Source organism: Musca domestica, unplaced genomic scaffold, assembly GCF_030504385.1.
Source record: "Musca domestica strain aabys unplaced genomic scaffold, Musca_domestica.polishedcontigs.V.1.1 135, whole genome shotgun sequence".
In the NCBI taxonomy this organism is placed as follows: Eukaryota; Metazoa; Arthropoda; class Insecta; order Diptera; family Muscidae; genus Musca; species Musca domestica.
In genome coordinates this window covers 1,353,518-1,381,379 of record NW_026712181.1, presented here as the reverse complement: position 1 = coordinate 1,381,379, position 27,862 = coordinate 1,353,518, and the positions used below count along the sequence as shown (strand labels likewise).

The 27,862-nt window shown below is 35.9% G+C and overlaps 1 protein-coding gene across 1 annotated transcript; it reads right to left on the bottom strand.

Annotated features, from left to right (window-relative positions):
* Positions 1–404: 404 nt before the first annotated feature.
* Positions 405–25,586, bottom strand: LOC101891994 (beta-mannosidase). Its single transcript, XM_059118899.1, has 11 exons — positions 25,011–25,586; positions 16,115–16,252; positions 15,515–16,028; positions 15,305–15,401; positions 15,019–15,199; positions 10,542–10,652; positions 5,791–6,264; positions 5,294–5,715; positions 3,862–4,059; positions 859–1,041; positions 405–789 (listed from the first exon to the last, which is right to left on the bottom strand). The coding sequence occupies exons 1-11, from the start codon at positions 25,186–25,188 to the stop codon at positions 514–516; spliced, it is 2,772 nt and encodes a 923-aa protein (XP_058974882.1). The 5' UTR covers positions 25,189–25,586; the 3' UTR covers positions 405–513.
* Positions 25,587–27,862: the final 2,276 nt, after the last annotated feature.

Genomic DNA, 27,862 nt, shown 5'->3' with positions numbered 1-27,862 from the left:
AAATGATATTAGCTCGAAAATTTCAAAAAATGTGGAGAAAAGAAAAACTTGTTGAAAAATATATTTCGAGTGTGTACCAAATTTATTGAAGAAAAAATTTGATATATCGTATCCCATTTTGTAAATTTTGACATTAAAAAGGTCAATTTTTCATAGAAATCAAATTTGGTTTTCTTTTGGCGGATAAATGAAAAAAACCTAATAAAGATGGGAGATTTTTAAAATATTATTTGAGGTTAGCTTAAGGTTCGCAAGAAGTTATGGAGTTAAAATTTCGGGTGTTATTTAACATTTTGCATTCGCAGTGTGTAGAAATCATTACTACCAGAGATAACGCTAAAATAGCCCACTATATTCCAAATTACGACTTTTTTATATAAATCCTCCATCAAATGAAACCCCAATTTATAGATATATAAATTCCTTATAGTAAAATATATTTTGTTCGATATTCAAGTTTCACAAAGTTCTTAACTTATTAACTTATTTTTTTTTTGCTTGGTGGCAACCAATTTAAAGCTTCATAAACTGATTAACTGTCATTATTTTAAAATCTTTGGCATTCAGTCGAACGCATTCCTTTGCCTCAAATTCCAGATGTAGAACACAACTCGATGAAGTCATCATAAAACCATTTTTCGAAAATTTATAATGTTTAATGTCGGGGTGTTTTTCCAATATTAATTCTATGTAGACAAATATTGCCGGATATTTGGCGTTCAGTGTCAGACTGTAGCTGTTCATTTTGACATTGACTTGGGAACTGCAGAAAACATTGGAAATGAGAATCTGTAAAAAGAAAGAATTTTATTTTATCTTAGTTTCGAAGGGAATGAAATTTGTTGTTGAAAGGCTTACTTGTATCTGAGGATCTTTGATAGCCTGAACACTGCTAAACGAGGCAGGGAAATAAAATGTACGGGCCAATGCCATGTTATTTCGTTGCAGCACAAATTCTACAAAGCTGTTGTAGTTGGTAAACTCTCCCTGAAAGATGTCATCGACGGGTATTACCTTGTCGTAGTGAACGCCATTTGGTACCTGGAATGGAGAAAGGATGTATAATTTACTAGTAAATTCCCGCTATTTCGTGTGCGAAATAATGAATTTATGTTAAGAAATTTTTTTACCCCAAATAAAATTTTTTGAATAATTATCTTCCCCAAATACCAAATCTAATACCATTCAGACCTTTTTTGGTGCAGGGTGAGATAACTTTTGGCAAGAATTATGGCCTTCAAACGGCCAATGAAACTGTCACACGCTGCCCACATGTTGCTCCGCGGTATTTTGGCCCATTTCCGGCGAAGAGCTTGCTTGAGGTGATCGACACTTTGGTATTTTTTAGTGCCAACCTTGCTTTTCAAAATACTTCAGACACAATAGTCTAACGGATTGGTATCCGGAGATTTTGGTAGCCATTGTGCGCTGAAAATGAAGGAACCTCCCTTTGTAATCATCCTTGGGTGGCGCGTGCTGAGTCCTGTTGGAGTGTCCAAGGTCTGCGGCCAAAATGTTTGCGTGCCCAAGGCTTTAATACACTCTCCACAATATTTTTGCGATAATATTCGGCATTTATTTTGATGCCACGGTCTATTACTACGGGCGTAGAGCGACCATCGTCTGTTATGGCGGCCCACACCACACCATCACCATGGCCGGCGCTTGAATTTTGGTGGCCAACCGAAGGTGCACATTTTTAGCTGACCTCTTTGGCTAGTAAACACGATCATTTTGTTTGTTTACAAACTGCTGGACAACGAATGTTTTCTCATCGGAGAAATGCAAATTCGGCAGTTAACCACTTTCGGTCAAGCGAATCAAATCTTTAGCTCTTTTGAGCCTATTTTCTTTCTGTTGCTGTGTAAGTGCTTGCACTTTTTGGAATTTCAATGGCCTTACCCCGAGCCCGTTTTTCAACGAACCATTTTTCGGCGACGCAGGTTTATATCAAGTCGCTACTTTACTTTTCGAACCATTTCTGCTGATGTTCTTGTTTCTTCCGTCCACTTCCTTTACGACTATTTAGTACTCTTTAGATACTAAGAATTCCCAAATCATCTCTCAAACAAATTTCAAGAACTATTCGACTTATAGCAAATTTAGTACCATTTAGTACTTCTCGTATAATTGTAGAACGTATTTCCAAAACCACCTCATGTTTTGAGTTTTTACCTATACCTGTTCTCAGTTCTCCCAAAAATTTGAATTGTACCAAATTTAGTACACATAAGTAAGAATTTCCGAAACTACCTACGTACCTCAGTCCTAAATGCAATACTAATCGGTTCGCCCAAATCGAAATTGTACCAAATTTAGTACCAATTCCAAATTTCAGGATTCCACCCCTATCGGTTCGCTCAAATACATATTGTAGCAAATATGGTACTATTAAGTAAATATCCCAATCCTACATTTCAACAGTCATCCTAATTCCAATTTTAAGGATTCTAGCCCTATCGGTTCGCACAAATCCAATTTGTACTAAATCTGGTACGAATTTCCAAATTTACCACCCCAATCCTACACTCAAAATTTCCGAAACTGCCTCCATACCTCAAGAAATGTTATTTTCAAATTGCAGAATTCCAGCTCTATCGCTTGACCACAATTCCAAGTTGTACAATTTTTAGTACCATTTAGTACACCGAAGTACAAATTTTCAAAAATACCTTCACATCCCAATCCTACACTCCGACGGTAATCTTATTTCCAATTTTCAGGATACCAGGTTCATTGATTCACCCAAATCCAAATTGTACCAAATTTAGTATCATTTAGTACACATAAATACGAATTTCGAAAGCTTCCAAATCCATTAAGTACTACTTTCCAGAACTTTCTACATTCCATAATCTTATAATGCAATATTAATATTATTTTCATGGACTTCAGGACTCCGACTCGATCGGTTCTCCCAAAATTTAAATTGTACCACAGTTAGTACAATTTAGTATACATTAGTACGAATTTCCAAAAAAATACCTAAATTTCTCAGTCCTAAAAGTCCGCTATTGGATCTATTTCTAAAATTCAGAATTTCTACTCTATCGGTTCACCCAAATCGAAATTGTACCAAATTTAGTACAATTTAGTACTTTTCGTGCACATAAATAAAAATTTCGAAAACTTCCCCTGTATTCCAGTCCAACACTCCGCCAGTAATTTTAATTTCAAATTTCAGCATTCCAGCTACATCCGTTCCTGCAAATTCAAATTGTACTAAATTTAGTAGCGTTTAGTACTTTTCGTATACATGAGTTCGCACACAAAACTACCTCCTTACATCGACCCTAATCATCAACCTAGATTTCTTTTCCAGATTTCAAGTTTTTAACCCTAACCATTCACATGATGCGAAATGGTACCAAATATAGTACATTTTAGTAATTTCCGTACGCTCCGTACATCTATCATACTCTTTATCAGTGACCTCATTTTAAATTTCTAGCTCTTCGTCCTCAAATACGAAGGGTACCATATTTAGTACATTTTAATACATTTCGTGCCGTTCTAGTACGAATTTAAAAAAAACCTAACCTTATGTGACCCGTTCGAACCAAGAGTGACCCTCACTCAAAATTTCAAGATGCTAGCTTCAACCGTTTCGTCTGGGCGTTGATGAATCGTTAAGTCAGTCAGGGATGGATCTTTAGTATCTCTGCATTAATTGGTTTAAAGGTGGCGACACATAAGAGGATTTTTATAGACATGAGAAGATTATGTTTAGCAGGACTCAATTATGGAAAGAACTGAAATTTCTAGCCCAAATTTTCGCTACTAAATATTTTATTTTTAATTTTTTTACCAATTTGTCGTATATCCTGAGTTTAAGAATTCGTAGAAATTGAAACACCTTACCATCGTTACAGGCCATGTTGTCGTATTCTTTGGAAACAGTTGAGACCATTTGTAAATATTCATTGAGACCTGCAGGCCGTCGGTATTTATTTCGAATAGATCGCATATCAGAGAGACATTCAGGGATCGAATTTTACTCTCATACAAGGCGGTTATGGCAATGGGCGCCAGAAATTCCTTAGACCAATAGTGCAGCAGCTAAAAAAATAAAATGAATTTAATTTAAAAAAGTAAATAAAGCAAGTAAAAAAACTGTGAGTTCGGCTTGGCCGAACTTTGAATACCCTCCACCATTTGCACAAGCTATTACAATATTCAAATGCGGAACTTGAAAAAAAAATTATTTACAATGTAGGTAAAATCATCAAAATACCGAATATAAGTAGGTAACATGGGGGTTATAAAACGTGGACCTGCACAGACAATTTTCTGTCATAGGCTGTGGTATCCATTACGAACTTCAAATGCGAGATTTGAGACAATTCTGGTAAAAAATGTCGCTTAAATCATTAAAATACCGAATATCGGGAGGTACTGTTATATGGGGGCTATACGAAGACGTGGGCCTGCACAGACAATTTTCTGTCATAGGCTATAGTATTCATTATGAAATTCAAATTTGAAATAGTTCTGGTAAATAATGTCTCAAAAATCATTAAAATACCCAATATCGGGTTATATGGGGGCTATACGAAGATGTGGACCTACATGGCTCATTTTCTGTCTTAGGATGTAGCATCCATTACGAACTTCAAATACCAAAATTGAAACAATTCCGGTAAATAATGTCGCTAAAATCATAAAAATACCGAAAATCGGGTGGTACCGTCATATGGGGGCTATACGAAGACGTGGACCTACATGGCCCATTTTTTGTCTTAAGCCGTAGTATTTATTAAAAACTTTAAATACTAATTTTGATTTTGAAATTCCGTTAAATAATGTCGCTAAAATTATCAAAATACAGAATATCGGTAGATACCGGTATATGGGGGCTATACGAAGACGTAGACCTTCACAAACAATTTTCTGTCATAGGCCGTAGTATTCATTACGAACTTCAAATACCAAATTTGAAACAATTCGGGTGAATAATGTCGCTAAAATCATTAAAATACCGATTATCGGGAGGTACCGTTATATGAGGGCTATACGACTTATGTGGACTATGTGGACTTACATGGCCCATTTTCAATACCAAAAGTCCTGCATACATAATACACATTTGAGTAAAATTTTATCAACCCACTTCATTTCGTTCGGAAGCTAGAGTGATTTTCACAGACAGACAGACGGACGGACCTGGATAAATCGACATAGAATTTTATGCTGATCAAGGGGTCTAAATGTATATTTCGAGGTGTTACAAACGGAATAACAAAGATAATATACCCTCCATACTGTGGTGGAGAGTATAAAAATCTGAACACACCTTATAATTTCCATAGTAATCAATGGCTGACCATGACGGCGCAACCCAGACATCATTCAGCTGCCAATACAATGCACCCATTGTTCGATGTTCGGTATCGCGTAGACTGCGATACAACTCTGTTTCGGTTTTCGTGGCCATAGCCTGTGAGATTTGACTAAAATATACCAAAGCCTCCAAATAATTGGCATCCTCTGGCAGCGGCAGAGGAAAATGAATTCGCACCAAAGGTGTTATGGCCATCATGCCCAGTGGATGATGTTGACGATGTTCTATTAAATCGGCAAGATTATCCTCCGGACCCAGTGTGCGCTGCCATGTCTGCAAGGAGGGTAAACTTTGAAACCCGTATTCCGATGCAAATCTAGGGCGGGGATATATGGAGGGATTCCAACCATCCTTGAAAATGTCATAGAAATGGACTAAAAGAAAAGAGAATTAATAAGGGGAAAAATTCATTATTTTTGTTATTAATATTATTTTTCTTCCGAACTCACCATCTCCATAATTGGGATCTTGAGGATTTGCCGATATATAATTATCTCTCGCCGATTCTTTGCCATTGGATGGTGACGAGACCAAAGGCAATGGTCGTGTTGCATGTTCCAATGCCTTTAGTTCATGTATTACCGTAGCTATATACAATTGCCGATATTCAGTCTTAAAACGTTCCTCCACTGTGCCATACCAATTTTGTGCAATGGCCACCTCATTTTCATTATTTGTCGCAAATATCGCAATACTTGGATGATGGGCAATACGTTGAGCATTTTGTATAACCTCTTTACGTACGGAGGCCAAAAATGAATCTGTAACGGGATACATGGCACACGCAAACATCATATCCTGCCATATCATTATGCCCAACGAATCGGCCATTTCATAGAAATATTCGGACTCATAGATGCCACCACCCCAAACGCGTATCATATTTTGGTGAGTGTCCTTGGCTGCTTGCAGGAGGTGTTTAACTAAAAAATGGAAAATACATATACAGGGTGAGATGAAAAATGCCACTCGTCCGACAGCTGTTAAAATTAAAAAACATGGACAGACGCACGGATGGATTGACATCCATAAATCGACTCAGAATTTTATTCTATGCAGATCATCAAAAGGAAATATAGGTATAACTCGCTTGCTTGGTTTTTATTCGTTTATAGTTGTTTCTGCTGCAGCTACCTAATAACCGCTAACGATTATTTTGTACAGTACATTTTGTATAACGCCTAAAAGTATGCTCTAGTTGCAGTCTTATTGTTATGGGTGATGTGTTATAAAGTAGAGATGTTGATGGTTTATTCAAAATGACATACGCCAAACTTTAAGATGTTACCTCACACGACACTGTGGTGCAGGGTATTTTTATACCCTCCACCTTGGAAAGGAGGGCATATTAACTTTGTCATTCCGTTTGTATCATGTCTAAATATTCGTCGTAGACCCCATAATGTATATATATTCATAATCAGCATAAAATTCGATTAAAATATGTCCGTCTGTCTGTTGAAATCACGATACCGGCCACATTATTTAACGTAGAGCGTGAAAATTAAACGGAATAATTTGTATTGTGCCTAGGATGGTTGGTTTGAAAATGAGGTATATCCGTCCACGTTTTGGTATAGTCCCCATATAACGGTACCTCCCGATATTCGGATTTGTCTGAGTAATGGTATTTGTAGGTCATAATGGGTCCTAGTTCGTGTGGCGAAACATTGTATGTATAGGTCCACACTTTGGTATATCTCCCGATATTCGGTATTTTGATGGTTTTTGTCACATTTTTTCACGGATTTGTCTAAAAATTGGAATTTGTTGGTCATAATAGGTTCTAGCTCCGTTGGCGAAACATTGTACGTATATATAGCGGTACCTCCCGATATTCGGTATTTTGATGATTTTTGCCACATTTTCCCACGAATGTGTCTAAAAATCGGTATTTGTGGGTCATAATTGGTTCTAATGTTTCCATTACCCTAAGGTGGACGATATTAAAAGTTCGGCCCAGCCGAACTTAATGTTTTTTACTTGTTTTTGTGTGCATTTTTTTCTAAAATTCAGAAAGAAAATAAGTCGAGTTCTGTGAAAATTGCTATAGTTCCGATATATACAGGGTGGGATGAAAAAACTGCAACCAACCTCAGACTGTTGTCACTTCTAAGCCACTCGTCCGACAGCTGTTAAAATTATTTCAATGACAGCTCATTATATTGTTTACTAGCGTACAAAAGCATTTTGGTGAGAATTTTCCAGAAAAAAGTCAGTCGTGATGGATTTCAAGCGTGATGGTGTGATTTCTTTCTATTCGGCTGGAAAACCACAAGTGGCTATCGTTAGAGCACTCCAGCATTTAAATGTGAATAAATCTCTTATCATCGTACCATGTCTCGGTAGCGTAGCCCGACGTTAAGGAAGTGGATGGGAGAAAACAGCAACATTAGCAGAAATGGTTCGAAGAGTAAAGGAGCGACTTGATTGAAACCCACGTCGCAGTGGCCGAAAAATGGCTCATGAGTTGAACATACCGCAATATTCCATTCGGCAAATATTGAAAAATGAGCTCGAGGTAAAGCCATTGAAATTCCAAAAAGTGCAAGAACTTACACCGCAACGGAAAGAAAATGGACTCAAAAGAGCTAAAGAGTTGCTTCGCTTGGTCGAAAGTGGTGAACTGCCGAATTTGGTTTTCTCCGATGAGAAAACATTCGTTGTCAAGCACTTTGTAAACAAACAAAATGTTCGTGTTTACTTGGTCAGAAGAGGTCAGCTGAAAATGTGCACTTTCGGTTGGCCAACATAACTCAAGCGCCGGCCATGGTGATGATAGCAGCCGATGGTTTCTCTCCGCTCGTATTAATCAGAATAAATGCCGAATATTATCACGAAAATATTCTGGAGGGTGTACTAAAGGCTGGGGCACGCCAACATTTTGGCCGCAGACCTTGGTCATTCCAACAGGACTCAGCACCATTGCACTCAACACGAGCCACCCAAGAATGGTTACAAAATGAGGTACCTCGCTTCATTTCCAGCGCACAATGGCCACCAAAATATCCGGATACCAACCCGTTGGACTATTGTGTCTGGAGTATTTTGGAAAGCAAGGTTGGCTCTAAAAACCAAATACCAAAGTGTCGATCACCTCAAGCAAGCGCTTTGCCGGGAATGGGCCGAAATACCGCAGAGCAACATTCGGGCAGCGTGTGACGGTTTCATTGGCCGTTTGAAGTCCATAATTCGTCCCAAAGTTCACCAATTCAAACAAGACTAAACTTATTCTAAAATTTGATGCTATTTCCGACATTTCTTGCTTTCATTCAATAAAATTTAAAAAAAAAAATGTAAAAATTATGGTGTTGGCGTATTAGTGGTAAGGGTATTATGTCTTTGTGCATTTGTTTGTAACATGGAGAAGGAAGCGAGATAGACACATAGTTACTTTTGAGGATCTCCATAGAATCACCTTCTGAGTTGATTTATGCATGTCAGTCTGTCCATGTATTTTTTTGTGAACAAAATGCATGTCGCATTTTTTATCCGATTGAAATGAAATTTTCCAAACAACATTTGTTTGGCCCAAGGACGAACCCTATTGAAATTGGAGATAATCGGTGAAAATTTAGATATATCTTCGTCCGCTTTGCCTTTTATTGTGTAATATCAGCCCGTATAGTATGGAATTTTGCACATACAACCAAATTAGGCCTGAATAATAAGTATGCCAAAATTTGATCGAAATCGGTTCAGATATAGCTATAGCTCCCATATATATTGTTCATCCGATTTGCTTTTTTTTGTCCTCCGCAGCCGTAATATGCACTCTGTAACAACAATATTTGGGGAAATATAGTAAATACAGCTCAGAAATACATTTGCGAAATTTTATCGAAATCTGTTCAGATTTGGATATATCTCCCATATATAACTTCGTCCGATTTAGATTTTATTGTATACCAAACGTCTAATATTTGTCCAAATGGGATGGAGTTTGGCACTTACGATCGAATTGAGTCTAGATGCTAGTATGTAAAATTTGGTGAAGATCGATTTAGATATAGCTATAGCTCCCATATATATTGTTCATCCGATTTGTTGTATTTGTTACCCACAGCCGTAATATGCACTCCGTAACAACGATATTCAGGAAAATATATGAAATACAGCTCAGAAATATTTTTGCCAAATTTTATCAAAATCGGTTCAGATTTGTATATAGCTCCCATATACATCTTTACCAAATTTCAAATTAATTTTCACCAAATGGGCAATACAATTCCGAATTAAAAAGATACAAATGCTTCGGCATATTTAGTCCTTTGAACTTTAAATTATAATTATAATCCTCGCGTGTATGTTTGAATTCTCCCATAAAAAAAAATTTTAATTGTTATGTGGAGCTCATCTAAATTAGCAAAGTGGTGTAGGGTATCATAAAGTCGGCCCGCCCAACTTTAGGACTTTCTTTACTGGTTTTTTATCTCACCCTGTAATTTAGTACCAAGTTTGAATCAGATCGATGGGAGAGGAGTACTCCAATTATTGTGTAGACGAAAATATTTCACCAGATTGACTCTAAGTCCTACATCGAATTGCTTTTGCAGTGATATGGGATGTAAAATCGTTATTTCTTTGAAGCTTATTTTAGCCGTATAAAACAATGCATACCCTCTGCATCCCTTAGGTTTAAGAAATGAACATTCAGATTTAAAATGCAGCAGTGCACTGAAATACAAATTCTCAAATGCCAACCTGAACAGGTGCCATAAAGAATTGATTTGTTCAGCAAGAACAAAAATGCAGGTAATCCTCCGAAATTGTGTCACACCAAAGTTATAAGGGCCGAAAAAATATTTAAGTTTTGAACATTTCCCCCCCCCTATAACCCTATCGCATCGTCGTTATTATTTCAAACTTATTTCGGGATTACATCGTTGATTTCGTCATTAATCAAATAAGGCTCCGCCTATAAATAATGCAATTTGATGACAATTTAATTCAATTCGTTTTCATTGAAAATGTGACAAGTGTTTTGGCCATAAAACTTCACTCGTAACAAGGTTCTGATAACACAATACGCTCCCCTCTTGCACAAATGTTTGCGTATAAATGAATAATAATACAAATACATTTGATTATGTTACGTGTGTTTTTTTAAGACCTTGCACTTGCCGGTTCTTTTTTCTGCACCACAAAATATAGATCTAACTGTCATAAATATTGACATATGTTGTTGTTAATTACTTACTTCTTGTTTTATCGCGACTAAATTCCGGCAATATATGACTTGGTATATAGTTGCTGCCTTTCATGAAGATCTCCTTGTCATTGACTTTGAAGAGAAACGTATTGCCGCTACCTAAAAGAGAATAGAAGTAGGAGTAGAAATAGAAAAAATGAAATGGTTAAGTTTACAAAAAAGAAAGAAGATAAGAAAATGTTATACTATTCTGAGATATCGGTAAATATCGTATATTATTTGTATGCCACAATAAAGTACAATATAACATTACTGTGGCATAAAACATTTATCAATTGAATTTTAATTAATTAAATGTTTATAATCTATATTAATAGCAGAGTAAGGTAATAGACTGAGTGACTGACTGACTTAACGATTCATCAATGCCCAGACGAGACGGCTGAAGCTAGAATCTTAAAATTTTGGGTGAGGGTCACTCTTGGTCCGATGGGGTCAGGTAAGGCTGGATTTTTGGAAATTCGTTCTAGAACGGTACGAAAAGGTAGTGAAAGGTACTAAATACAGTGTCCATTGTATTGGAGGAAGCAGTAGAGCCAGAACTCTTAAATTGAGAATGAGGGTCACTGATGGAGTGTATGATAGATGTACCAAAGGGGTCTTGAAAATTCGTATTATAAGTGTACGAAAAGTACTAAAATTTGATACCATTTCGTATCATATGAAAGGTTAGATCTAAAAAATTTATATTTGGAATGGGAATGGGAATCAAGGTTGAGGAGAAGAATCAATGTAAGGAGGTAGTTTTAAAAATGCGACCTCATGTACACGAAAAGTACTAAACGGTACTAAATTTAGTACATTTTGAATTTGGAGGAACGGATGGAGCTGGAATCCTGAAATTTGCGAATCCTGTAGGATTTGAATATAAAGATAGTTTTGAAATGTGCACCTATGTGCACGAAAAGTACTTTGGTGCAATTAAGATTGCGCAAACCGATAGAGCTGGAATTCTGTAATGCATTCTAGGACAGAGGAATGTAGGTAGTTTTGGAAATTCGTACTTATGTGCACAAAATAGTAATTTTGTAAAATGTCAATTTTGGGAGAACCAATAGAGTTGGAATGCTGAAATGAGAATTATTGGACTATGTGACGTAGGTAGTTATGAAAATTAGTATTTAAATGTACTAAATTGTTCTACATTTGGATTTGTGTGAACCAATACAGCTGGAATTCTAAAAATTGGAATTAAAATTACTGTTGGAGTGTAGGATTAAGTTAGGTAGGAACCTATGGAAATTCGTACTTATATGTACTAAATGGTCCTAAATTTGATACACATTGGAATTGTGATGAATCGATGGAGCTGGAATTCTCAAATTTGGAATGAGAGTCGCTGATATAGTGCAGGATAGATACGCCAATGGGTTATTGGAAATTCGAACTTTAAAATTAAGAAAAGTTCTATAATATTTCTAAACTTCTAAAATGGTACCATTTGGTATAATGTGAACGGATAAACCTAACAACTTAAAATTTTGTATGGGAATTAAGGTAGGAAATGAAGGTGGTTTGGGAAATGCGTACCAAGTGTGCGAAAATTGTATTGTAATTGTAAATTGTATTAATTGTACTAAATTGTACAAAATTTGGAATAGTTTGGTTTAAGTTTAACGGATCAAGCTGGCATTGTAAAATTGTGTATTTAATGCAGTTTTGTGATAGTAGCATATTTGGTGCAACTTGCTATTTTGTAAAAAGGTGAAAGCGTCGCTGTTCATGTGTGACCTGGACATATGGAGGTGATTTCGAATTTTACGAAAAGCACTGAAGGGTACTAAATTTGGTATTGGGTGAAGGGATAGAGCTGAAATCCCGAACTTTGATATTGAGGGTCTGTTGGTATCTGGGATTGAGATATGGAGGTCGATTTGGAAATGTGAACTTTAATTGCACGAAAAGTACTAAATGGAACTGTATTTGGTATTTGGGGAGGTTTGTGAAACGCGTACCATATCCGTACAAAAATTACTAAAAAGTATTATATTTGGTATTCGGTGAAGAAATAGAGCTGAAACCTTGAAATTTGATATTTGCTGGTGTTTGAGGCTAAAATATGAGGGTGATTTTGGATATGCGTACTGTAATGGTACGAAAAGTACTGACTGGTAATAAATTGGGTATTGGGTGGAGGAATAGACCTGGAATCTCTAAATTTGATGTTGAGGTCATTGTTTGTATGTGAGATTGAAAAATGCAGGTCGTTTTGGATATGTGTACTATAACTGTAGGAAAAGTATTAAGTGGTACTAAATTAGGTATGGGTTGAAGTGGTAAAAAAAAAATTCTGAATTTTGATATAAAGATTACAGATGGTATATGTGTGTCGGTGGTGTGAAAATGCGCCCTATATTTATAGGAAAAGTACTAAATAGTACAAACAGTTGGTAATGCGTGAAGGGGTAGAGCTAAATTTGATATTTAGGTCTCTTTTGGTATTTGAAGTTGAAAATCAGAAGTGATTTTGAAAATGTGCACTATTACCGTACGAAATATACTAAACAGTACTTAATTTAGTATTGGGAGAAGAAATAGAGCGGAAACCTTAAAATTTGAAATAGATGTTACTGCTGATGACGGTGGTTGAGATAGGGGTGTGTAATATTATGTTCGAAAAGTACTAAGAGGTACTAAATTGGGTATTAGGTGAAGGAATAGAGATGACATTTTCAAATACCAACAGAGAATTTGGAATTGAGGTATGGAAGTGGTTTTGGAAATGTGTGCCATAGCTGTACGATATGTACAAAAAGTACTAAATTTGGTATTGCCTAAAGAAAAAAGTTCAAATCCTAAAATTGAATATGGATGTTGGTGTTGTTGTCTGTGATTAAGATTTGGGGGTGGTTTTCGAAATGTGTACTATAATTGTGCGAAAAGTACTAAGTGGTACTAAATTGTGTTATGGATGAAGCTGGAGTTTCAAAATTTGAGGTTTATGTTGGTATCTAGGATTGATATATGTAGGTCAAATATGTACTACAATTGTACGAAAAGTACTAAATTTGGTATTGGTGAAGGTATAGAGCTTCAACCCTGAAATTTGATATGAATGTCACTGTTGGTTTCTGTGGTTCGGATATCGAGGTAATTTTGGAAATGTGTATATTTAATATGAACCATGAAAAAAAATCCTTAATTTTGATTTATAATTTTTCCGAGATTACGACAAATTTCACTGTTCAATAATCAGTCAGGGTTATGGAAAATACCAAGTGGATTTGATAATATTCGGTTTGTAAAATAAAACCACAAAGGGTTTCGGGTTCTTAGGCAAATCTTGTTTAAGGCTTTTATATAGCCTTTACCTTTCTGAAAGGGTCTCTAAAATTGTGAGATACATTTTACAGTATTTCATATTGAGCTTTGAAAATATATTCGATTGCTTTGGATTCCCTTAAGAGTTATTAGTTTGATAAAATGGGGCATATTTTGGAAAGTCCCTTTTTGGAATGGTCCCTTTGGTATAGTCGAAGGGTAAACCCCAATTTCAAATTTTTTTATACCCTCCACCATACTATGGAGGGTGTATTAACTTTGTCATTCCGTTTGTAACTCCTCGAAATACTCATGACCCAACAGTGTATATATATTCTTGATCAGCGTAAAATTCTAAGTCGATTTAGCCATATCTGTCTGTCTGTCTGTCTGTCTGTCTGTCTGTCTGTTTGTCTGTCTGTCTGTCCGTCTGTCTGTCTGTTGTACGAATTGAGATAGAAGGCTAAAATTTTGCACACGTGTTTATTTTTGCAGTAGGTCTACGTTTTCATATAGCTGCCGTATAACGGTACCTCCCGATATTCGGTATTTTGATGATTTTAGCGACATTATTCACCGGAATTGTTTCAACTTTGGTATTTGAAGTTCGAAATGGATACTACAGCCTATGACAGAAAATTATCTGTGCAGGTCCACGTCTTCGTATAGCCCCCATATAACGGTACCTCCCAAAATTCGGTATTTTGATGATTTTAGCGCCATTATTCACCGGAATTGTTTCAAATTACGTATTTAGAGTTCGTAATGGGAACTACAGTCTGTGACAGAAAAATGTCTATGCAGGTCCAGGTCTTCGTATAGGCCCCTCTCTTTAAGAAAATATCTTTGGGTAATATTATCAGCGCAACTTTTGGTGCTGGGCATTACATTTATATTCCTAACACTCTTGGTGAACCTCTGGTGTAGGGTATAAAAAACCTCTACGATTGACCCAAAATTGGGTGTGTCTTCATCAATTATTTATTTGTTGTTGCATTTGTCCAAACAATGACAATCTTATCTTCAGATGACAAATAGAAAATTAGTTGTCAGTTTATTGTCTATTTTATAACCGCCGAGATAATAATGAAGAAAATGTATTCATCATTTATTGACATAAAAAAATATTTACGCCACAAAAGCAAAATGTTTAAAATTAGATTCTTGTACAAAAAAAAAAAGAACTGCTTCTGTTCCTACTTACCTTCCATCACGGGATCTTCCACCAATTCCACGGTGCGAAAACCAATGCTAATCGATTTTTGTGAAGCAATTTTATTTCTCAGACTGGTGCCTCTCTTATCCAACCAAGCTTTGAGAGTAAAATGTAATGGATACAACTTTTGGCCACCATAACCATTTGGCCACCAAAGAGTAACTTCATCCTAAAAACAAACCAATACACACAAACATAGAAATACATTATCATTACAAGATCACAAATTGTGTGTGTTCAACTCACAAACTGCATTCAATGCCGCAATACTCACAATGGGAAAGGCCACTTGAAACTCAATTACGGGAGCCTTGTAACTAATTGGCGTTTTTACATGGTCACTGATAATTAGCGGATTCTTCAGAAGTTCTCTAAACGAATCAAGATCAATAACAAAATTTGCATAATTCGTATAATTTTTCAATTTACTTGCCCCCCATCATTGTTGCAGGGTTTCAATTTAAAGTGGCCACCAAATACTTACACAGCATAGAATGTCAATTCACCATAGAAATTCTGCCGCCCTGCACAGTCCATAAACACTCGAATATCCATTATCCAGTGTGTTGTATTTTTCCATGTGGCCACATCAACATCACGTATCACGGCCACATCATAATACTCCAAGGCCACCGATTTCCAAATACCCATCGAAGGTGCCGCCAGACCCCAATCCCATGAGAAGCTTGCCTGCATTTTTCGCAACATATTCATGTGACATTCCCCATGATAACGTGCACTGGGACAATTGGGTGGGACATCAAAGCCTTGAGCTTTCAACTCATTGGCCCTTTGGCGGGCCGCATAGACCGGTGACATTATCTCAATTTCGAGTAAATTTTCTTCTTGAAGAAACTGAGAAATTTCATAGGAATAGCGGACAAACATATTATCGGTACGACCGAGGAGGTAGTGATTAAGGCGCACCTCTGCCACTGTGTCAATGCCGTAGAGAGTTAAGTTTTTATAGCGAATATTCCGCAAGGTGGTGGTGTTCACTGGAAGACAGTAGCAAGATTTTGAGTGAAAATTTTATATTATTTTCCGATCTTATTACAAAAAAAAAAAAAAAAAAAAAACTTACCCATAAATTTATTGGTATAGGTCCAATTATCGTAGGCAATCCAACGCATATCCACATCGTTCCATGAATCCAAAACTTGTTCGCCATACAGTGCCGAATAGACTCCACTTGGTAAAATTATATCCGAAACAGTTAATGCTGGAATAAAAAAAACATGAAAAGGTGGCTAATTAAAATAATAATCAGAAATATGAATTAAAAACATGGATGAATCAAATAATCGTAATCTAAGAGACCTTGAAAAAAAGTAAAAACAAAATTCATGTTCTTTTAGTCCTAAAAAATATTCAAATATTAACAATTGTTGGTCTATATTTCATATTTTTAGGATAAGATTAATCTATTTTCGAATATTTTTCAATACCCATATTTTTTGGTTAGCCCTCGTATTTCAATAATTTTCGCGGAATTTTTATCATCGTTTTTTTTTTTTTTTGAAATTTTACAAGTTCACATACCGTAAGGGGTATTTAAAGTTCGACCCTTCCGAAATTATCATTTTTTTGCCGGTATGGCGTTACAATATTTGTGGACATAAAACGATTTTTTTCAAGGTCCGTACGGTTTAAGAATATTTTTTCCAGGCCCATGTATTAATAAAAAAAAAAAAGTTTTGAAATTTTCCAAATTTCTTCTTCAAGAGGCAATAAATCATAGCTCTTGGTAGAATATTTTTTAAACATTTCAAAACTATTCTTCAAAATCCTAGGAGCTAGAAAAAAATTTCTTAAGAAGCATAAATATTGTATAACCAGTCCCCCATAAGAAAACCACTTTATTGGTAAAAAAATGCATATAAGTTCAGCCGGGGCGAACTTTTAATACCCCCACCGAAAGGAGCTCGCAAAATTTCAGAAAATACCGCTTAAATTATTAAAATACCAAATATGAATTTGTATTGGTAATTATATTTCAGAGAAGGTGGTGTCTCTTGAGAACTCCAAATATCAATTTCTAGATGATTCCGCTGAAAAATGTGGCTAAGTTTAGCAAAATACGAAAACATCGAAATATGGGGTTATAAGAAAAATGTCGGTATGCATTTCTGCTTCAGATACCAAATTTGAAATAAAGGCATAGAGCTCCCAAATATCGATTATTGCCGGGTACAGCTATCTGGGGGCTATACAAAAATATAGGGTGAGATAAAAAAAAAACTGCATCAAACGCCATAATTTTTACATTTTTTTAATTTTATTGAATAAATGCAAAAAATTCGGAAATAGCATCAAGTTTTAGAATAAGTTTAGATTTGTTCGAATTGGTCACCTTTGGCACGAATTATGGCCTGCAAACGGCCAATGAATCCGTCACACGCTGCCCGAATGTTGCTCTGCGGTATTTTGTCCCATTCCCGGCGAAGCCCTTGCTTGAGGTGATCGATGCTTTGGTATTTTTTAGTGTCAACCTTGATTTCCAAAATACTCCAGACACAATAGTCCAACAGATTGGTATCCGGAGATTTTGATGGCTATTGTGCGCTGGAAATGAAACGAGGAACCTCATTTTGTAACCATTCTTGGGTGGCGCGTGCTGAGTGGGATGGTGCTGAGTCCTGATGGAATGTCCAAGGTCTCCGGCCAAAATATTTGCGTGCCCAAGGCTTTAATACACCCTCCAGAATATTTTCGCGATAATATTCGGCATTTTTTCTAATGCTACGGTCGATTAATACGAGCGAAGAGCGACCATTGGCTGTTATGGCGGCCCACACCATCACCATGGCCGACGCTCGAGTTCTGGTGGCCATCCAAAGGTGCACATTTTCAGCTGACCCCTTTGTTAAATAAACACGATCATTTTGTTTGTTTACAAACTGCTTGACAGCGAATGCTTTCTCATCGGAGAGAAACAAAATCGGTATTTCACCACTTTCGGCCAAGCGAAGCAACTCGTTAGCTCTTTTGAGTCTATTTTGCGGTTCTCTGGCGGTGTAAGTTCTTGCACTTTTGGGAATTTCAATGGCTCGGGGTAAGCTCATTTTTCAATATTTGCCGAATGGAATAATGCGATATGTTCAGCTCACGAGCTATTTTTCGGTCACTGCGACGCGAGTTTCGATCTAGTCGCTTCTTTATTTTTCGAACCATTTCTGCTGATGTTGCTGTTTTCTTGCGTCCACTTCTTTGACGTCGGCCTACGCTACCAGTATCACGGTAACGAGCGATGGTACGAGACACGAAAGATTTATTCACATTTAAATGCTGGAGTGCTCGAACGATAGCCACTTGTGGTTTTCCAGCCAAATGTAAAGAAATCACACAATCACGCTTGAATTCCGTCACGAATAACTTTTATTCTGGAAAATTCTCACCAAAATGCTTTTGTACATTTGTATAGCTTCAAGAAATATTTTTAAAAAGTTTACGATTATTGACCCAATATGTGTAAAAAAATATATTAAAAAATTACGATTATTCATAATAGTCCCCAAAACTAACCAGGATAATTTATAAAATAGCCCGCGAAATAATATATTGAAATAATTACAATTATTGGTCCAATATTTTGATGAATGTAAATATATTTAATATTAGACCAATAGATCTTGAAAAATATTTTTAAAAAATCCATGATTTTTAATTCAAAAAACTCATGAAAAAATATCTCAGTACCAAATTTGCAACAATTCCGAGGAAAAATGTGAATAAATTCACCAAAATACCGAGATTCGGGGGAATATTGGGATATATTGGGGCTTTACGAAAAAAAACTATTGTGCGAAATGTCGATATTTGGAGGTTTTAAAAATCAAATGAAAAAATTAATATATCCTCCTTTCCAAGCAGGAGGGTACAAAAATCTATGACTTTATATTGTTTTCATGTAGACCAGTGTTATAATTCAAAACAGATTTTAAACAGCTTGCAAATCGCATACGATAACACCAAGAAACTTAAACAGCTGTTAATTGATACGAATTTAATCAATTCAATTCGCTCGTGCAACAACAACAAAAAAAGTTAATTTAATTGCTTTTATGGGATAGGTCGTGAAAAACGGTGACATTCATATTTTGAAAAAAAAAAAAATAATAATAACTATTGCATATAAATTCAAACACATGGTTTTTGGAAAAATAAAAAAAAAACAAAAAGCTCCGTAAAATATTAAATATTTTTTTTTTTTTTTGCGGCTAACTTTCATTAAAGCGGATCCAAAAATCATATTTGCCTTCATTTTCATCTCATTTCATATTACAAACGTTATACTAATCTTTATGGCTTAAGGACGCACGCACACATCGATATAGCAATTAGAATTACGTTTAATTATCTTTCCGATAAACAAAAACGTCAATTCAAATTGAGTCTTCAATGGAATAATGCCTATTGCGTTGATTAGTGGAGATATTGATTGATTATAAACAAATATGTGAGTGAATAGTAGTAGGTATTGGCAAATATTGAGACTCACAGTATCATAGTATCTATAGGGTATCATATTAACCCATAATCACAAAGCTATCGTTTTCATGAAGGGATACAGGGTGAGATAAAAAAACTGCAACAAAGTCAACCGCCATAATTCTTAAATTTTTTATTTAATCAAATTTTGAAATACGTTTAGATTTGTTCGAATTGGTAACCATAGGGACGAACTATGGCTTTCAAACGGCCCGAATGTTGCTCTGCAATATTTTTTGGTCAATTCCCGGCGAAGTGCTTGCTTGAGGTGATCGACACTTGGTATTTTTAAGTGTCAACCTTCCTTTCTAAATTACTCCAGAATATTCCAACGGATTGGTATCCGAAGATTTTGGTGGGCATTGTGCGCTGAAAATGAAGCGAAGAACCTCATTTTGTAACCATTCTTGGGTGGCGCGTGCTGAGAGCGATGGTGCTGAGTCCTGTTAGAATGTCCAAGGTCTGCGGCCAAAATATTTGCGTGCCCAAGGCTTAAGTACACCCTGCAGAATATTTTCGCGGTAATATGCGGCATTTATTCTAATGCCACGGTCGATTAATACGAGCGGAGAGCGACCATCGGCTGTTATGGTGGCTCACACCATCACAATGGCCGGCGCTTGAGTTCTGGTGGCCAACCGAAGGTGCACATTTTCAGCTGACTTCTTTGGCAAGTAAACACGATCATTTTGCTGTTGTTTACAAACTGCTGTTCAATGAATGTTTTCTCATCGGAGAAAAAAACAAATTCAGCAGCTCACCACTTTCGGCCAAGCGAAGCAAGTCTATTTTCTTTGCGTTGCGATGTAAGTTTTTGCACTTTTTGGAATTTCAAAGGCTTTACCCCGAGCTTATTTTTCAATATTTGCCGAATGGAATATTGCGATATGTCCAGCTCACGAGCCATTTTTCGGCCACTGCGATGCAGGTTTCGATCAAGTAGCTTCTTTACTTTTCGAAACATTTGTGCTGATGTTGCTGTTTTCTTCCGTCCACTTTCTTGACGTCGGGCTACGCTACGAGTATCACGGTAAAGAGCGATGGTACAAGACACAAAAGATTTATTCACATTTAAAAGCTGGAGCCTGTGGTTGTCCAGCCAAATATAAAGAAATCACACTATCACGCTTGAATTCCATATGAACAACTTTTTTCTGGAAAAATGCTTTTATACGTTTGTAAACAATATAATGAGCTGTCACTGGAATAATTTTAAAAGCTGTCGGAAGAGTGGCTTAGAAATGACAGCAGTCTGAATTTGTTTGCAGTTTTTTCATCTCACCCTGTACTATTAAGATGGTAGCCCGCGAAAGGTAGAAGCTGAAGTGGATTAATTGCGTCGAAAAAAAGAATCACAAAGTATGTTTGTTATCTTCTGAAATACGAGTGGAAGGGAATTATTTTTAGCGAAGACCTGAAGAGAGTATTTTTTCATAGACGATCTTCTCTAAGGGTAAAATTACGTTTTTGACGACTTGAGGGGACTGATTTAATTCCATCAGTAATTCATAACTTTCTTTGTAGAGACTAAAAAATATCAAAAAACAAGTTAGAAAATATCAGTCGGTTTAACGACAAATATTAAGTGTGATAATAAAATATATTTCGACTCGATTATTCCAAATGGGATGGTATCGAAGATATAGGGCAACATTTTCTATTTAGCAAATAGCCGATTTGAAATATTTGTTCATATTTTTTGGAAAATGTTGGTTATTGAAATATTGAGATGTGCAGAATTTGAATGAAATCAGATGCTCATTTCCCGTTTATTGAGGTTTATGGTTATTCAAAATTTTGACACGTTGTAGGGGAGGTACGTTCCGTCTATTCGTCACACCAGGTCTCGTGCTAATAAGAATATTGGGACGTGTCGAGTTTGATAGGGATCGGATGCTTAATTCACTTTTTATAAGCGTTTCAGTCATTAAAAATGTCAACCCAAAAGGAGTGGACCAATATATCTCACAGTCCTACCTGAGGTTGCGTTAATACAAATTTTAAAAGGTTTGAAATTTGATGGGAATCGGATGCTTTATTCGCGTTTTATGAGGCATACAAATATGCAAATTTATTTTTTTTTATTTTATTTAATCTATTAGTCTATGGATAATTCCTTACAGACTATATATGTACATAACTAATAATTGTATAATTAAAATTAAGAATTTAAAAACATTATTGATCCCCAGCAATTATATAGATTATGTCTGTATTTTTTTTTTTTTTTTTTTTTTGCCATAGTATGGTGGGGACTATGTCCGCTTCCAAAACGGTCATTATAACCATTTGGAGTAGACCGGACATAATCCCCAGAAAGATAACAAGGCTTAAGTTGAGTTTAGGGTATTATTATTGTGCATTCGTTAGTAACACGTAGAAGGAAGCGAGACAAGATCTTCATAAAATCACTTTCTGAGTGAATTTGTGCATTCCAGTTCGTCCGCCTGTCCATTTATTTTTGTGAACAAAATGTAGGTCGCATTTATTATCCGATTGAAATGAGCTTTTACAGTGTTTGTTTGGTCCAAGGACGAACTCTATTGAAATTGGTGAGAATCGGCCAATATTTGAATTGAATTTCGGCACATCCGACCGAATTCAGTCTAGAAGCAAGTACATCAAATGTGGTGAAAATCGGTTTAGGTATAGCTATAGCTCCCATACATATGTTTCATCCGATTTGAGATTTTAAGTCTCTCACATGCGTAATATGCACTCCACAACAATGAATTTGGTACAGGTATCAGATAAAGCTCAGAAAAAAGTGGTTAACATTTTATCAAGATCGGTTCAGATTTGGATATAGCTCCCATATAAACTGAATGAATTTCGACTGAATTCAACCTAGAAACAAGTACTTCAAATTATTGTAAAAATCGTTTCAGATATAACTATAGCTCCAATATATATTTTGCATCAGATTTGGTGTTAAAGTCCCTTACATGCGTAATATGCATACCACAACAATATTTGATACCAGGTACAGATATAGCTCACAAATAAGTGGTTAAAATGTAATCCAGAACGGCTCAGATTTGGATATAGCTCCCAAATATCTCTTTATCTGATTTCAGTTTCTTTGTGCACAAAATGGCTATTATTAGCCCAAATGCATAGAATTTTGTCGATTCCGACTCAATTTATTCTAGAAACAAGAGCTCAAAATTTTGGGGAAAATTTGTTCCATACATGTTTCATCCGATTTGGGGTTTAAAGTCCCTCACATTCGTAATATACACTCGACAACAATAATATTTTGTACTGGGCATCATATACAGCTCGAAAATACCTCGGCCAAATTTTATCGAGTTGGGTTCAGATTTTTATATACCTTCGATATACATCTTTATCCGAATTTACGGATGTCAGCCCAAATTGGATGGTGTTTTTCGTATTCAACCGAATTATTCCATTTGGTAAAACTCGGTCCGGTATACCTATTGCTCCAATAAATATTTTCTAATATAGTCCTTATACAGCAATGTTAGTTGGTATTAGAGTTACAGAAGCCTCCGTCATATTTGTTGAAAATCAATTCGGAGTTGGATATAGTTTCCAAATTGTGACTACCCTAAAGGCATGATGCGCATTCAAATAAGATTCATAGTTTCTATGTTCTGCTTCACATAAATTTCCAATATAAACATTTCTTGTTACGGAAGCTCTACTAAACATTTCTAACCCAGTACGGAAATACCGGGTTATTCGAATACTAAATCCGGGTTTTATCCGACTCTACAAAAGTGATATGTGCAAAAATGAAAGCTTATGGAAATACCGATCCAACATCTGATGGGCGGCAAAGTATTTTTTTCGTATTGAAAATACCTGGTTACCCGGTTATTGGACTTGAAAGATCGAATAGAAAATCCGGGTTTTGCCAACATCTGATGGGGGATGAGGCAAAGTATTTTTTTTAATTTGGAAATACCTGGTTACCCGGTTATTGGACTAGAAATTTCGAATACAAAATCCGGGTCTTATTCGTTTCTCAAGAAGTAATATACACAAAAAGAAAAGCTTTTAAAAAACTCTATCCAGAAAGTGGTCATATGATGGGGTTGTTTGAACCAGTTCCGGAGCAATACAAGAAAATTATTATTTTTGTACCGGAACATTTTGAAAAACCTCTAAAAAGTCGAAAATCACTGTAGGCTACCTTCAGATATTTTGTATTTTGGCTATTTAGTCCACATCTTCGATGGAATTTGTTTAAAATCTAATGTTTGTAATTCTTAATGGATTCTACCAGCGGGGTCTATACATTGTCCATATTGGTCCACGGTTTCTTGTAACGGTACCATTCGATATTTGGTATGCTGGTGATTTTAGCCACTCGAAATGTATTCCATTCCCGGAAAATACATTTAAATATGTAATAGTGCCCAATTGAACAAAGAAGGTATTTAAATATATTTATTTATTTTTAGAATGGTCTTCAAAAGTTTGGGGTACACAGCTGCTGGAAAAACCGAAGGCTCTTTCAATAACAAAATTTCTGTCTAGAAAATTTATTGAATTACATATCAAAAAAAAAAAAAAAAATAATAATAATAATAAAAAATAAAAAAAAAAAACAGTAAAGAAAGTCTTAAAGACGGGCGGGGCCGACTTTTTGATACCCTACACCACTTTGCTAATTTAGTAGAGCTCCACATAACAATTAATGGTTTTTATGGGAGAATTCAATCATACACGCTATGATTATAATTATAATTTAAAATGCAAAAGACTAAATATGCCGAAAATTCGGACTTGCATTGCCCATTTGGTGCACAATTAATTTGAAATCGGATAAAAATATATATGGGAGCTATATCCAAATCGTAACAGATCTCGATACCGATCTCGATATTTCTGAGCTGTATTTGATATATTTCCCTGAATATCGTTGTTACGGAGTGCATATTACGGCTGTGGGTAACAAATATGACAAATCGGATGAACAGTATATATGGGAGCTATAGCTATATCTGAACCGATTTCGATCAAATTTGGCGTACTTATTTTCAGGCCTAATTTTGTTGTATGTGCAAAATTCCATACTATTCGGGCTGGTATTACACGTTTGGTGCACAATAAAATGCAAATCGGACGAAGATATATATGGGAGCTATATCTAAATTTTGACCGATTATCTCCAATTTCAATAGGGTTCGTCCTTGGGCCAAACAAATGATTTGTGCAAAATTTCATCTGGATAGCACAATAAATGCGAACTGTACTTTGTTTACAAAAATACATGGACAGACGGACGGACGGACATGCATAAATCGACTCAGAATGTGATTCTATGCAGATCATCAAAAGAAAAATATGTATATCTCCCTATTTTCCCGTTCAAGTACCCACTTCAGATATTCAATGCTTCCCCAAGAACATCAATCAATTAAAGAATGTCATTAGCCGATAACATCAAGATTTTGTTGATATTAGGCAACTGTGTTGTTGCTGCTGTTTTTACTTCCTTTCGAAAATTGACTCACTTTCATTTTGATTTTTCAGCGACCAATTACGATTCAGGTAAACCACACTTATTGAGTCGGCTCGGCTCTCACGTGCCATGGCAAATAAAAATAGCAAAGCAATCACAGCAAACATCGCAAATGGGGTACCATAAAACCCTGTCTTGTGAACACAGGAGTTACTTTTTAATCTCAACATTTTATTTTTTCTTAATTTATATCACTTTAATATTCTACTCGGAGCAGTTAAAGCGAACCTTAAACTTTTAACACAAGAATAATCTCAATTTTCAGTATGAGAATTTACACACACAAAATAAATTATCGTAATTATTTGAGTTTGCCGGCATGAATTTAATTTCAGTTTAATGGACGTTTTTATTATACAATTTACTTTTCTTTTTTGTTTTGTTCACTTCATATCATAATTTGTTTGTTGATAATTCACAAAAAAAAAACAAAACGAATTAAAAAACATTTGTTATGGTTCGAAAACTTTGATGCTTCCTTCCTAACAGCGTTCACACATTATTTCCATTTTTATTAGAATTTTCGAAGCGCGCCCATCGACTCCACCGCGACCACAAACAAATGACGACTGTTTGCCTTGCGGTTTCATTTCAAAGTTTCAATTGGAGAAGCTAGTGCGGCTTTGGCCGTTGGTCGGTTCATTCATGCATTTCTTCTTTTTTTTCTATTTTTTCTTTGCATGCAAACCTTATCACAGTCATAAATATTGAAATACGTTCTTTGGGTATAAGAGAGAACCTCCAAAGAGAATGAGTTAAGCGTTGAGAGTTAGAATGCGAGAGAGAATATTTTGAAATGTATAAACGTTTGTGTACTAATAGATCATGTGTTCAAGTGTGGCTAATTTGGCGTATTTTTGGAGGGTGGTATAATAGACTCAACCCATATGGTAATACCGAAAAGTCATAAGAAATCTTTAAATTATTCAAAAACTGACTTGCAAATTTGGCTAAGACTTTCAAAACTGGTTTTTATACCCTACACCACGTTGAGGTAAGGGTATTATATCTTTGCGCATTTGTTTGTAACATGGAGAAGGAAGCGAGACAGACCCATAGTTACTTTTGAGGATCTTCATAGAATCATATTCCGATTCCGATTTATGGCTGTCAATCCGTCCGTCTGTCCATGTATTCTTGTGAACATCATGCATGTCGCATTTATTATCCGGTTGATATGAAATTTTGCAAAAAATATTTGTATGGCCAAAACACGAACCCTATTGAAATTGGTGCTAATCGGATCATATATAGATATAGCTCCCATACATTTTTAACCGATTTAATTTTATTCAATGAAACCAAAAAATGTCGGAAATAGCATCAAATTTTAGAATAAGTTTAGATTTATTGTTATTGGTCACTTTTGACGCGAATTATGGTCTTCAAACGGCCAATGAAACCGTCACACGCTACCCAAATGGTACTCCGCGGTATTTTGGCCCATTCACGCTGAAACGCTTACTTGAGGTGATAGAAACTTTGGTTTTTTAGTACCAACCCTGCATTCCAAAGTACTCCAGACATAATAGTCCAATGGATTGGTATCCGGAGATTTTGTGGCCATTGTGCGCTGGTTATGAAGTGAGGAATAATATTCGGCATTTTCCTGATGCCACGGTTGATTAATACGAGCGGAGAGCGACCATCGGCTGTTATGGCGGCCCACACCATCACCATGGCCGGCGCTTGAGTTCTGGTGGCCAACCGAAGGTACACATTTTCAGCTGACCTATTGGGAAGGAAACACAATAATTTTGTTTGTTTACAAACTGCTGGACAAGGTATGTTTTCTCATCGGAGAAAACCAAATTCGGCAATTCACTACATTCGGCCAAGCGAAGCAACTCTTTAGCTCTTTTGAGTCATTTATACCCTACACCACATTGTGGTAAGGGTATTATGTCTTAACGCATTTGTTTGTAACATGGAGAAGGAAGCGAGATAGACCCATAGTTACTTTTGAGGATCTGCATAGAATCTCATTCTGAGTTAATTTATGCATGTCAGTCCGTCTGTCCGTCCGTCCGCCTGTCCATGTATTCTTGTGAAGAAAATGCAGGTCGCATTTATTATCCGATTGAGATGAAATTTTCCAAACAACATTTGTTTGGCCCAAGGACGAACCCTATTGAAAATGGAAATAATCGGTAAAAATTTAGACATAGCTCCCATATATATATTCGTCCGATTTGTCTTTTATTGTGCACCAAACGTGTAATATCAGCCCGAATAGTATGGAATTTTGCACATACAACCAAAGTAGGCCTGAAAATAAGAATGCCAAATTTGATCGAAATCGGTAAAGATATAGCTATAGCTTCAATATATATTGTTCATCCGATTTGTTATTTAGTCCTCCGCAGCCGTAATATGTACTCTGTAACAACAATATTTGGGGAAATATATCAAATACAGCTCAGAAATACATTTGCTAAATTTTATCGAGATCGGTTTGGATTTGGATATATCTGCCATATAAAACTTCGTCCGATTTACCTTTTATTGTGCACCAAACGTCTAATATTTGCCCAAATTGGATGAAATTTGGCACTTACGACCGAATTGAGTCTAGGAAATAGTATGTCAAATTTGGTGAAGATCGGTTCAGATATAGCTATAGCTCCCATATATACTGTTAATCGGATTTGTTATATTTGTTACCCACAGCCGTAATATGCACTCCGTAACAATGGTATTCAGGGAAATATATACAGCTCAGAAATATCTTTGCCAAATTTTATAAAGATCGGTTCAGATTTGGATATAGCTCCCATATCCTATATCAAATGGGCAATACAAGTCCGAATTTAAAAGATACAAATGCTACGGCATATTTAGTCC